At 40.7% G+C, this 13797-nt stretch overlaps 1 protein-coding gene across 1 annotated transcript; it reads right to left on the bottom strand.

The window, feature by feature from the left end:
• Window positions 1-953: 953 nt before the first annotated feature.
• Window positions 954-5339, bottom strand: dynlrb1 (dynein, light chain, roadblock-type 1). Its single transcript, XM_083668073.1, has 4 exons — window positions 5243-5339; window positions 4261-4336; window positions 3917-4084; window positions 954-1553 (listed from the first exon to the last, which is right to left on the bottom strand). The coding sequence occupies exons 1-4, from the start codon at window positions 5243-5245 to the stop codon at window positions 1510-1512; spliced, it is 291 nt and encodes a 96-aa protein (XP_083524199.1). The 5' UTR covers window positions 5246-5339; the 3' UTR covers window positions 954-1509.
• Between the last annotated feature and the right edge of the window lie 8458 nt (window positions 5340-13797).

Here is a 13797-nt window from a genome sequence, read left to right as displayed (position 1 = left end):
CAAAAAGTTTAATAGTTTAAAAAGTTGAATAGGTATCAGAAAGCTTTTATCAGGGCTGATAAGATCGTCTGGGTAGTGATAGAAAGTGATAGTCTTATTATGGTAGTGGATAAAGTTAAAGATGATTTGATTTGATTGGAAGAATTCAAATAATAAGAATAAGAATAAGTATGAGCAATAACAATAGTTGGGCTTTCTGAAGCAAGCCCACTAATTCACTACATTATATAATGTAGTGTATTGCCCTGCAACGCCAAAAATTCACTGCAATGAAGTAGTCCAAGGTCAAAGTTATGACCAACGTTGGGTTCATTTTCAATGTTGTTAATATTAAGTGAATTGAAATTGCATGAGCAACAATCTGAAATATTGTTTTTATTTCCAATGACCAAGAAAATAAAGATGGAATTGTAAATCATTATCATAATTACTGTGAATTATAATTTGTATTAAATTACGTAGTTGTAAAAATGTACAGGACTTTCTCCAACTGTGATGAAAAGCATGCTTAGTCTGGTGGAAAAGCAGAAAGGCCTGTTAGAGCATCCACTGGAGGGGGCATGTCGCTTGCAAATGTTTGGTAGCAACTGGATTATCTAATAAGGAAATGAGCCTCAGGTGTACATTTATTGATGCTCTAGCATTAAGATGCACTCTCGGTTGTCCGATCACAAGTACCATCCGGATACGATAAAAGTGAAGTATGAGTATGATGACTCTGGCACACCCTACCTTTGTGTCTTTGGTTATGTAACATATATGTAACATTGTAACATATTCCAAGATGGGACAAGTTGTTGCTAAATAGGTAAAGTGAGGTAACGTGACTTCAGTCAAACTATCCTGTGATAAAACTGTCTCTATCTAACTAACTTTTGTTTATTTCATTACAAAACCCCCCAAAATATTGCTGTCTTCAATTCTAAATAGATTTAACAGAAACAAAATAAGGAGACAGTCAAAATACATTTTTATTTAATTTATTTTTTGGCCTTATATGTTGTATCAACCTAAAATGTTAACACACAAGCAGATTTGTAGTGTAATATACTGCTCACCATATACAAGGAAATACTGTTGAAATCTATTGGCGATTGGCAAGAGAAAAATTGTAAACAGAAATAAATAAGCAAATTAACTTCAAATACTTCATGGATATTATCAAACCTCCAAAATGACAGTCCATCAGCCGAAGTACTATGCACTCTGTGGATCCAGAAGACTTCTCATATGCATTCAACAGGGGAAACAGAGCTGGAATGATGACCAACATACAGTATCAATACATTCTGGAGCTTGAGTTATGGATCATGTCAACCCACCACAATCAGTCAGCCAGAACAACATTAATCTAGTTCCAATATGTGGCTTTACCCTCACATAAGTGCATTTAGAGCTTCTTGTACAGATCAAGATATTCTTGTTAATTCAGTTAAGACAACAGAATAAACATTTGGCCTTTGAATAGAAAATAACAAATACAGCAACGAGATGGTAATGGTGTTCCTCTCAGTCCGAGGGGTTCTGAATGACGATCAGGAAATAGTCCTTATCTATAAGAGAAAGCAAAACCGGTATCATACAAGTTTTATTTGACTACTGCTGTGGGCGGAGGATAATGTGCAGACACAACTTTCTGATTGGTGCATGCAATGAGTGGAGAAATATGATGAAAGGTTTCTATGTGAGGGAAAATGGGGAAATGTTTAGATTCATATCTCGAAATTGCAATATAATACATTTCTAATACCCTTTGTAATACACTTCTCATACCCGTGCTTATTATGTGCAAGTCCCCAAATAACATAATTACAAGGTAATCGGGCAATTGCCAATTGCCAAACCATTTAAAGGAGAGATTCCCAGCTTTTATTTGAGGGTATTTGTGTCCATATTGGTTTCACCATTTATAAATTACAAGACTTTGTATACATAGTTCCCCTATTTCAAGGCACAAAAAGTAATGGGACAGAAACATCTTGTCTGCTCAACTACAACCAAATGCTTTCAAACTCATTGGATGGCACTTCATCATACAGTAAGACAATGACCCAATACTGCCCTAGCAACTCTGCAGTTTTTCAGGGCCGAAACGTGTAAAGTCCTTGACTGGCCAAGGCAATCTTCAGATTTAAATCCAATTTAAGATGTCCGGCAGAAATACATCAAAACACACAACTGAAGAAGGCTGCAGTACAGGCCTGGCAGAGCACCACGAGAGAAGATGCCCAGTGTCTGGTGGGGTCAATGGTGGCAGACTTTAGGCAATTATTGCAAGCAAAGGATTGTCAACCAAATACTAAAACATGAGTGCTTAATTTGGACATGATATGAATCTGTTCCATTACTTTTGGTGCCCTGAAATAGGGGGACTATGTATAACAAGTTTTGTAATTTCTGAATGGTGAACACCATTGACTAAAAGCTGAGAATCTCAACTTTAAAGAGAACTTTTTCTAAAAAAAGCTAGCATTTTTTCAGTAAAAATAGAATGGTGTTGTGCTGTGGATGACGATTAAAAAAAAGAAACTCTCAATATATTTTATTTTTCTAATCACTAGGACAAAAATAGTGAGGCAATTGTACTGAGTAAGCCATGCCCCATCAAAATGCTGTTTCCATTGTTGCATAGTAAAAGGTAGACTAGTAATTCATCAACATTTGTAGCACAGTGCAGATTTTTTGTTTGCTGGGATGAGGAAGTTGTCCGGGGAGAACAGTCATGAAAGATGGTCAATTGTTGTGTTTGTGGTGGTTACTTGAACTCGTCTATCTAGACACATTGTCCATTTTGCCAGAGCAAGAAAAGTCTTGAGTACATAGATGAGATGAATTGCAGGTTTAGGAGACAGGATTTGTGCAGCCCAACCAATGTTGTGTGCACTTCAATACAAGAAGTGCAGGGTGCCTTACTACTGCCTAGTATCTAGGTCTTTTGCTCTGGTTAGTGCGATGTGAATCTTTTTTTTTTATAGTGGCCACAGAAGTATAGCTAGACTGATGGATGAAGCATGATACAGGTGCTGGGTAGCGGTGTGCAAAGAAGATAATAGATTTCCAGTAGCATGACAGTATAGTGCCGAGAGTGGAATAAGTCAACTAAATTAATTGTTCAGACTCTCCTATTTGTTTATTTGTTTTGTACTAAAACCAAACAAAATGATTTTGCTGTCTTATTGTTGATAACCCTACCCTGCGGCATCATGCAATTTCCTATAGGTAAAGCGATGCTGGTGCGTTTGTTCACCTTTTACATTTGAGTGACGTAGCCTACAGTGTTCGATTTTGGTGATAACCGTTAAAAGCCTGATAAAATGTATTAAAAATGAAATTCTCATAAAAATATTCAAAGACAGATGCAAGTTAATCAATACTGATGGGGGTGTCTTAACTTAAAAATTGCTCTTTAACCTAATTTTGAAACAAGTAATTGTTTGATTTCAAATCCAAACTTTTGGAGCAGAGCCAAAAGAAGAAAAAATGCTTCACTCTCCCATTACTTATGCAGGGCACAGTGTGTGTGTGTGTGTGCCATATATATTTTATAATATAATATTATATATATATATATATACACACACACACACACAGCCCTGCATAAGTACTTCTAAAAGTATCCAGTTACTATAAAAGCGAACTGTTTTAATTGAGTTTTCATTGTTTGTCAAGTAGGTTGTAATGCCAAAGAAATGGGCTGATTTCGCTAGAGAAATCTTTAAAAGGTAAGATTGGATCCACGATTAACAAGACAAGACCAGTAGGTCGGCGACATGGGCTGCTCTAGAATGATGATACCTGTCATAAGACATTACATCATGAGATAAATGCTTATAGTGGATACTGGATAGCAATCCAATCATGATAGAGCCTAGAGGACATAGATTCAAAGCCATAAAGTGTGTTGACTGCAGGTCACCTGGTGCTATCATAATCTCGTTCTTCTTGGAGCGGATCCTGAGGAAGGTGAGATCATTCTGTGGGTCGATGTCCCTGACTGTGCTCCGAGCCTTCATCACCAGCTGGTGGATGAGGCCAGCATACTGGACTGTGCTGGAGTTGTCCAGGGTTGTCTTGATGGGGATGCCTTAGATAAGGAGGAGAATGCAGGGGAGCATAATAACAAATAAAGTCATAGCTCTGACAGTCATGGTATTGTGTCCTGACATGCACAGCTCATGCAAAACGTGCTCCAATGCTCCAATCTGGAACACATTAAAAGACCCTCGACCATATCAATAAGTCAAGTCTTAAAAAAATTACCTTCAGCATTGACGATGATGATTCCTTGCACACCTTTCTGGCTCTGAATTCTCTTCAGTGTTTCCTCTACCTCAGCCTAAAAGACAGTGGTGAGTACAGAGAGGCACAGCAAAAAAATAAAGTGTACAGTAAAATGTTGCCCTCCGCGAAGCGCCTGTAGCGCGTATTTGATTCATTTCCAAGGATTTGACAGTATTATTTTAACAGTCATTGGCCAAAAGGTGCCGTCTGAGGTGCGCTCTCCTCTTTGCATCCTATCACAACGTTTTTAATCATAACAACCTTTCACTTGGCCGCACCATCACGAGATAAATCGGCGTCACCTCGAAACTGCAAAACAATCTCTGTGGCAAGACGTCATTCACCCAAGTTTCGTCAACATTGGGCCAGTATCGATGTCAGAGATAATGCGTGTGACATAGGAACGGACAGAAGCGTGTAACATACAATCCATGTTTTCAGTTTGCTCGCTGGTAAATCATATAACGCTATGAAAGTCCGTACGTGACGTTAGAAACTGCACCATGTAAACATACAGATGTACCGCGCGGACTGTTCTGCTAGCAATCATAACGATGACGGCTGTCTCCAGCTTTGTTTACATTCTGCAGTTTGTGACGTACGGACTTTCTTGGCTTATTCTAGAAAATATGTCATCCATATTATAACACAGGGCAGCAAACAAGATGTGTTAACGATTTAGCTACAATACAATGGCGTTGTTCCGCAGCAACCACAGCCCAGCCCAGGTAATACGTCAGTGTACCACACACCCAGCCCAGCCCAGCCCAGGTAATACAGTGTTGTTGCTGCAGCAGCAACCACAGCACAGCCCAGGCAACGCGTTAGCCTTAGCAATCTAGTACTCAGCGGTTACCTAACTAGCCTTCGGTCTTCTCTGGAAAATACCATTGGCTATATAGCAACGATAACTGAGCTCGTTAATTATTAAAAAGCAATTCATCAAACGAAATACACTTGCCATTTTTAAGCGGCCACCAACGTCCAAGAACTTGATTTAGCTAGCTGCCTAGCTTGCTAATGGTAGTTACTCGGTGGATGATCGTGACGTCACACAATTCCATAGCCGGTCATGCGCACATACAATCGGAATCTCAGTTTCATCATGAAACTATATTTCACTTAGGTATTCTCAATCTTCTTTTTATGTTACCGAAAACAATCCAGATTTAAACGTCAGTCAAACACAACACTAAATGCTAAATGTGTGGACAAAATTGCTCCTTTACCATATAACCAATCAAACACTTTTTTGTCGCCGCCTACTGGAGCTTTGGAGAAATAAAAGAAGAAGTGGTCTAAAGATAGTGAGCTCGTTTGAGTTGGCGAGGCAAATTGGTTGTTGCAGATGGGGGAGGCGCGTATCTCATGTTGTAAATATGTTGTTCCCCACGAATGATGTAACGCCCCTCCAGGGCCGTAGCCAGGGTTTTGAAATAGGTGAGGTCCAGAGAGGGAATGCTTTCTTTTTTTTTTTTGCGCTCGCAAAGCGCGCCCTGCCAGGAGGTTTCTATGTCTGTCTTGCTCACACACAGTGAACTCCGTCTATGATGGCTAGCCTATTTATTAACCCTAACCCTAGAAAACCTGCATTTTTGGATGAGCAGAATTCATACCAAAATGACACCTACAAACACAACAACCCAAGCTATACACTACACACAAGTCATGATCTATACTTAAATACATACAGAGGGACCTGTTGGCAAAAATACTTTTATTAAAGCTGTACAATTTGTCAAAGTCATAATTTACTCTCACTCTTCTGTGTGTGTGTGTGTGTGTGTGTGTGTGTGTGTGTGTGTGTGTCTGTGTCTGTGTGTGTGTGTCTGTGTGTGTGTGTGTGTGTAAACTAATATAGAATGATAGTGATAGAATCAGCACAAAAAACACAAATGGCAAAGTTTGCTGCACATGGCGATTTTCAAGTTAAAAAAACCCTTTGTTCTGTAATTTTACCAACTTTACTGTCGATAAATATTAAAAAATATTGATTCTCCCCTGCTCTGCTGTATGTGTGTGTGTGGTGTTGGGTTGAAGAACACACTAGCTACAGGCCGTTCACTAGCCTCCCTTGTGTTGATTTCATGCATACATGATCAACACATCCACTTCTTCACTACTTCCTCTCCACGTCTAGGCTCACTGAAATTACATAAATTAAGGAAGACAGATACAGACACACATAAGTTATGATTAGTTAGTGCAAATGCGACAGGGAAATATTGATATAGTAATCTTCACAACATGCATTAGGACTACCTTTTGGAAGGCTAGCTGGATCCTCCTGTGGCCAGAGGCATCCCACCGCCTGAGAACTCTCTCCTTGTCAATTCTCACTTTACAGTGAACATGCATAAGCGCCAGTCCTGTGAGCCGTTCATTGGACATGCTGGCTCTGAGCCAGGTTTTGAGCCTTCGCATGGCAGAGAATGACCTTTCGCAGGCACATGTTGTCACTGGAAGTGTTAGAAATATTTTCAACATACATTTTATGTTGGGAAGGAAGGCCATTTGCGTTGTTTGCAGAGTTTCCAAAAGTGATGTAGGCAGGGACTCATCTACCAAGTGAAACTTGTGCCTCCAGCGTTCTATTTCCTGCTCCACTGTGTCTGGGTCCGGTAGGTCTTCTCAGTACCACTCTACCAGCTCTTCCTCCCTTTCTTCTGTCAGCTTTTTTAGAGCTTTTGGTACTAGGTAAGCTGCTAGCATCGCAGGCTCATTCCTTTGAGAGAACCTGACATCCAGTTGACTAGTGATGTGGTCTATGAAAGGGTAAAATAAATGTATTCTGTAGTGGTCTTCCACTGACTCTGTGGGTACGTTAGGCCTGTAGTTCTGTTTCACAGATATTCTCCACTTGACTGGGAACACATCGACAGAGTTGGCCAGGGCTGTGGCTTTTCGAAAACATGCACTGAATCCTCGCTCACATCTCTGTTTGGCTATGACTTCACGTACATTTCTTGCCTCCTCATATGCCTCCTCATATGCTGTGATGATGTCCAAGTTAGTAGCCTGCAATTGTTTGGTGAGGGGCTGCATATAACCTAGGACATGGTTGGTCAGTGGACTGCGAGATGATAGAAAGGCAACAATAACTCAAATAACCACTTGTTACAACCAGGGTATGCAGAAGACCATCTCTGAACACACAACACGTTGAACCTTGAAGCAGATGGGCTACAGCAGCACAGAAGACCACACCGCGTGCCACTCCTGTCAGCTACGAACAGGAAACTGATAGCTTAAAACCATCTTCTGATGACTACTTCCAGCAGGATAACGCGCCATGTCACAAAGCTCACATCATCTCAAACTGGTTTCTTGAACATGACAATGAGTTCACTGTACTCCAATGGCCTCCAGTCACCAGATCTCAAACCAATAGAGCACCTTTGGGATGTGGTGGAACGGGAGATTCGCATCATGGATGTGCAGCCAACAAATCTGCAGCAACTGTGTGATGCTATCATGTCAATATGGACCAAAATCTCTGAGGAATGTTTCCAGCACCTTGTTGAATCTAGGCCACAAAGAATTAAGGCAGTTCTGAAGGCAAAAGGGGATGAAACCCAGTAATAGCAAGGTGTACCTAATAAAGTGTATTTTAGCTGCTTTCCTCCAAATACCCGATATTTTGGAGCAAATAACTTTTCTCTGCATCTGTAAATGCCTGGCTCTGTGCGAATTTATTCTTTAATTTCACAGGATCAAAAGGATGTAAAATTCAACTCCTGATTATACAGTTAACATGGCCATAGCCAGCTATGAGGTCGGACCTCTGTAAAAATTTTGAATAAAAAAATATATAAGTCATATAGCGCACATGACAGGAACACTCTGCAGGAGATGGGCGTGAATGTGTCAGAGACTACCATCCGCAGAAGACTTCACCACCAAAACTACAGAGGCTACACTGCAAGGTGCAAACCACTAGTTAGCCACAAAAACAGGATGGCAAGCTTACGGTTTGCTAAAAAGTACCTAAAAGAGCCTGCATGGTTCTGGAAAAAGGTATTGTGGACAGATGAGACCAGTAACATGTACCAGAGTGTTGGCAAGAGTAAAGCATGGAGAAAAAAAGGAACTGGCCACCTCATCTGTGAAATATGGTGGAGGGGGGTGTTATGGCTTGGGTATGTACAGTATGGCTTGCCCTGGAACTGGCTCACTTGTCTTCATTGATGAACAGCAGCAGCAGGACTAATCCTGAAGTGTACAGAAACATCTTGTCAGCCCAACTAAAAGCAAATGCCTCCAAACTTATTGGATGGTGCTTCATCATACAGCAGGACAATGACCCAAAACATACTTCCAAAGCAACTAGGGAGTTTAAGGCCAAACATTTTAAATCCAATTGAACATGCATTTAATTTGCTGAAGATGAGACTTAAGGCAAAACCTCAAAACAAACAACAACTGAAGATGGCTGCAGTAGAGGCCTGGCAGAGCATCACCAGAGAAGATATCCAGCATTTGGTGGCGTCAATGGGTCACAGACTTTAGGCAGTTATTGCATGCAAAGGATTGTCAACCAAATACTAAACCAGAGTGCTTAATTTGGACATTTGATAAATCTGTCCCATCACCTATGACTATGCATAAAAGTGTTGTAATTTCTGAATGGTGAAACCAATATGTACACAAATACAAATAAAGCTGTATATATCTATGGATGTGGTGTCATTCATAAATACGGATGATTAGAAGCAATAACACACGGGAGGGTGTGCTTTCAAAGGCACAAGGTGCAGAGAAAAAGTTAAGTTAGCCTGGTAGCAGTACAAGCTTCACCAGATGTGGCAGTTCAGTGTGATAAGAGAATCACTGATGCACCCACGGTTCAAAATTGGAAACATTGTCACCATCAAATTGGTGTGCTGCGCTGGTACAGTTCACAAATCATGAATCATGCTGATGTAGCAAGCAAAGTAAAATCAGTAAAAAAATCGTTATCTTTATTTAACATGACTGAAGTGCATTTTGTGAGATAAGCCTGGGAAGCCTTGGAAATGAGAAATTATTCTTGTCACATTGTGCGCAGTGATCTTTCAAATAATACAGTAAAGAGGTTTTTGGGAAAGAGCTGTTCATTTGGCTCCCAAACAACTTATTGTTAAAAAAGGCCAATTAGTGTCATTTTGACTGTGTTCAGTGGAATCCAATAACCTTCTTCTTAATATGACACATACATTATTTAGCATGTATTATAAAAATTGGACTTGGCTGATGTCCTACATAAAAGCAATACACTATTACACATGTGGAGTAACAGGCCTTCTGGATGCGGGTGTCATGAAATGAGGCTATGCAGATTAGAATAATTACAGTATTTTGTTCATTTTTTTACCAAAAACACCACAAAAAATGTAACGGCTCTTCAGATTTGTGACTAGATTCCCAACGTTCAGCAAAAAGTAGCCGGTTCAAAGATCCGGCTCATTCCTGAACGACCCATCACTTGGGCTGGTGTATCTGAACCTCCCGGGTCGATGGCTACTGGCTGGTGAATTTCATGAATTAATCTGTAACCCCCATCCCTTGATCCCACCATCAACATTTTTATCCTCTTTATCCACAATACTAAAAGAAAAGTTGCATCATAATAATTTGTATGTTTCTCTTTTTTGATAAAGCTGGTGTATTTTGGGCACTGAGCAGCGATACGATAGGAGGTTGGAGGTCATGCAAGGTAAGTGTGCTGTAACATTTTACTTCATACATACATACAGAGAGAGAGAGAGAGATGATAGACACCGACACACACCGACACACCGACACACCGACACACCGACACACCGACACACACACACACACACACACACACACACACACACACAAACAGGTAGACAAAGAGAGAAACAAACACGTAGACAAAATGAGAAACAGACAGACAGACAGGTACGGTACAGTAATGTCAATGAGCCTGATAGGATCGCTCAGAACGTCTGCTCTTTTCTATCCGTGTCACACATAACATAACACATAAGGTGTGGAGGGGTGGGGAGGAGACAGGCAGGGAGACCCTCCTCTCTTTACCTAATATAGACTCAGGCAGGCAGGTGTGAATCACCAAGGCTTTGCATTGCTGTCACTACTTCGAACTTCAACCCTAGACTAAAAACATGCATTAGTCATTAGTACTTAAAATTCTGTTTTTACTCTACACAGGGCTTTGAGGTGATTGAGCCTCTCCAGGTTTCCAACATTGGTAGTCAATTTCATGTAGCTCTGCAGTGTCACTTCTAAAAACTTGGCCTCCTTAGCTGTTTTGATTTGCTCCCCGTAGATTTTCAAGTCTATAGGTTTTTTCTTGTGTTTAGTGTTCACAGTTTTTTGAAAAGAGGACACACTGTGTTTTTGTGGGATTTAGTTTTACTCGCCATTTCTTGGACCATAGTTCTATTTCTATGTATTGTGAGAGTTTTTTCGCTGCAAAATGTGGAGATTTTGTGTAACTGTGAACTGTGAGATCTGTCCTATTGTTGGTGGGAGATTAGATTAGATTAGATTAGATTCAACTTTATTGTCATTGTGCAGAGTACAAGTACAGAGACAACGAAATGCAGTTAGCGTCTAACCAGAAGTGCAAAAAAGCAGAAAGTGCAGTGTGAACAGTATATACAGGTAGTGCAGTATATGAGCAGTATAGTATAAGTAGTGCAGTGTAAGCAGTATCTGAATTAGTAGTGGCATTATAAGCAGAATAAATAGGATGCAGTATGAACAGTGTAAGCAGCATATGAGCTGTATAGGCAATGCAGTCTAGCAGTATATATGTATTAACAGTAACATTAGAGTAAATAGCAGAATAAATATGGAGTGCCGTATGAACAGTATAAACAGGTATGTACAGTATGTACAGATATGTGCAGTGTATTAACAGTAGTATTAAAAGAAAAATATAAGGATATGTGCATTATGAACAGTATAGATAGAGATAGTAGATGTCTGAGATGTATAGAATAGAAGTGAGCTAAGAACTGCTCCTTGTGGGACACCAGCTTTGGGGTGAAAGGTGGGGATATGGCTGTGGAGACTTTTACTTTTATTTTCCGGTTGTGGAGGAAGCTGTAGATAATTTTCTGTACAGGGTGGGGAATATTGTATCTGTTGTTTTGTAGCCTGTAGCACAGACCATTATGCCACATTTTATCAAATGTTTTCTCAATGTTTAAAAAGACTGCCAGGGTAAGTTCTTTTTTTGTTAGTTTTTGATTATGTCTTCTGAGAGTCTTACGATGTTATCTGTTGTTGCTCTGGATTTTCGGAAGCCCGAAAAGGCTGAGGTATTCATCAAGTGCCTCTTTGATCATTATACTGTCAATATTGTCTTCCCCAAGTGCTTTTCTTTTCATTTTCTTTAGCCGGCTCTTTATTTCTGTAATATCTGATGGTTCGTATGAGAGAGTGGTCTGCAGTAAATGAGGAGGTAAGTACTGTTTGGGAGTTAAGCATTGGGTGGGAGAGAGAGAGAGCTAGGGGTAAGTATTAGTTGAGAGGGATGATTGGGGCTGGGGGGAGATAACAGCAGGTAGCTGTTTGTTTTTCTATTTCTCTGTCAATAATGAATTTCCATTCTGGGTCAAATTGTGGTTCATTGTGTGTTCTTTGTTGTGTCTCTGTTTGTGCTCTTGATCTTTTGCCAAATGGGGTGCGAGGATTTGTGTTGTTGTCCAGTTGATGTTAAAAGGTGGTCAATTTTTTCCCCCAATGCAAGGTGAGATGATGTTTTATTTGTCTTTGAAGATGGTTGACCTCGTTCTTGAGTTCTGGTGTCCTGTTCCTAATAAACTCTCTCCTCTTCTTCCTTTTAGTTTTGATGAAGTTAAGGAGGTGTGAGGGGAGCTGGAGGGATGGGGGTTTAGAGGTGATGGTTGGGATGTACTCTTCTTTGGCATGGGTGAGGATATGCCCAATGTTCACAGCCATCTGGTCTAAATCCTGGGGTTGTTGTTGTGTCTCTGTTATCATTCTGGCGTAAAAATCGTGCAACACCGCGTTCCAAACTGCCTCTGGAAGCAACATCAGCACAAGAACTGTTCGTCGGGAGCTTCATGAAATAAGTTTCCATGTCCGAGCAGCCGCACACGAGCCTAACATCACCATGTGCAATGCCAAGCGTCGGCTGGAGTGGTGTAATAAACACTACCATTGGAGCAGTGGAACAGAGTTCACTGGAATGATGAGTCACACTTTACTGTCTGGCAGTCTGACGGACGAATCTGGGTTTGGCAGGTGCATAGTGCCAACTGTTGGTGGAGGAGGAATAATGGTCTGGGGTTGTTTTTCATGGATAAGGCTAGGCCCATTAGTTCCAGTGAAGGGAAATCTTAATGCTACAGCATACAATGACATTCTAGAGAACAGTTTGGGGAAGGCTCTTTTCTGTTTCAGCATGACAATGCCCCCTTGCACAAAGCGAGGTCCATAATGACATGGTTTACCGAGTTAGGTGTGGAAGAACTTGACTGGCCTGCACAGAGCCCTGACCTCAACCCCATCGAACACCTTTGGGATGAATTGGAATGCCGACTGCGAGCCAGACCTTCTCGCCCAACATCAGTGCCCAACCTCACTAATGTTCTTGTGGCTGAATGCGAGCGAATCCCCGCAGGAGTTTCCTAAATGGTGTAATTAAGCAAGACACCCACTCCTGCCATCTTAGACCTTCATCAAAGGGCTTGGTATTGAATTTATCAATCAATATAAACACCTTGGTACATTACTTGGTAATTGATGACAGATTGAACATTGATGGCTTTCCTTCGAAAGCTAAATGGTTTGAATGTAAATAGGACAATAATGTTGCTGTTTTAGAAGTCTTTTATTGAATCTGTTCTTACCCCACCCCCTTCACTCCCCTCAGGCCATAGATTCAGAGTACCCCGGGTCAATTGCAATAGGAATAAAAACTCTTTCATTCCCTGTGCAATAAACTTGCTTTATTTGCACATGTAAACTTTACCTCATTGATGTCCTCCATGATTGTTCTGTTCTGCGTAACCACTCACTCCTCAAACCTCTTCCCCCTTCTCGCCGGGTCCCCACCCTCCACCTCTCTTTTCCTCTCCTCCCCCCTCATGTTTGGGCAGTGAGTGACTGTGAGGGTGTTATTGCTCCTCTCCACCCTCCTTATCACCCTGGCCTTCACAGCCTATCTAGTGGAAACATTACCACTGCTGAGGTAGATCATTTACCATTCTGCACATCTATCAATACTTCAGGAACATCTGGTTGTTTAAATGATTGAGTACTTTTATGACAATTGCAGGATTCAAGATTTTTAACATTTAACTTGATTAATTGTTTAACAGATTTCATTTTCCGAAAACAATAACTACAAAATAATAAAATATAAATCATTTCATTTGGGCATAAAATGAAACAAAAAAAGAGGGGAGTGGTCAAAAACCTCTCTGCTCCACCAACCTCTCTGCTCCACCAACCTCTCTGCTCTCTGGATAAAAAAAAGAATCCTCACACATATACTGACATGCCCTCTCACGTTAT

This window comes from Argentina silus, assembly GCF_951799395.1.
Source record: "Argentina silus genome assembly, chromosome: 4".
Classification (NCBI taxonomy): domain Eukaryota; kingdom Metazoa; phylum Chordata; class Actinopteri; order Argentiniformes; family Argentinidae; genus Argentina; species Argentina silus.
This window is presented reverse-complemented; position numbering and strand designations above follow the sequence as displayed.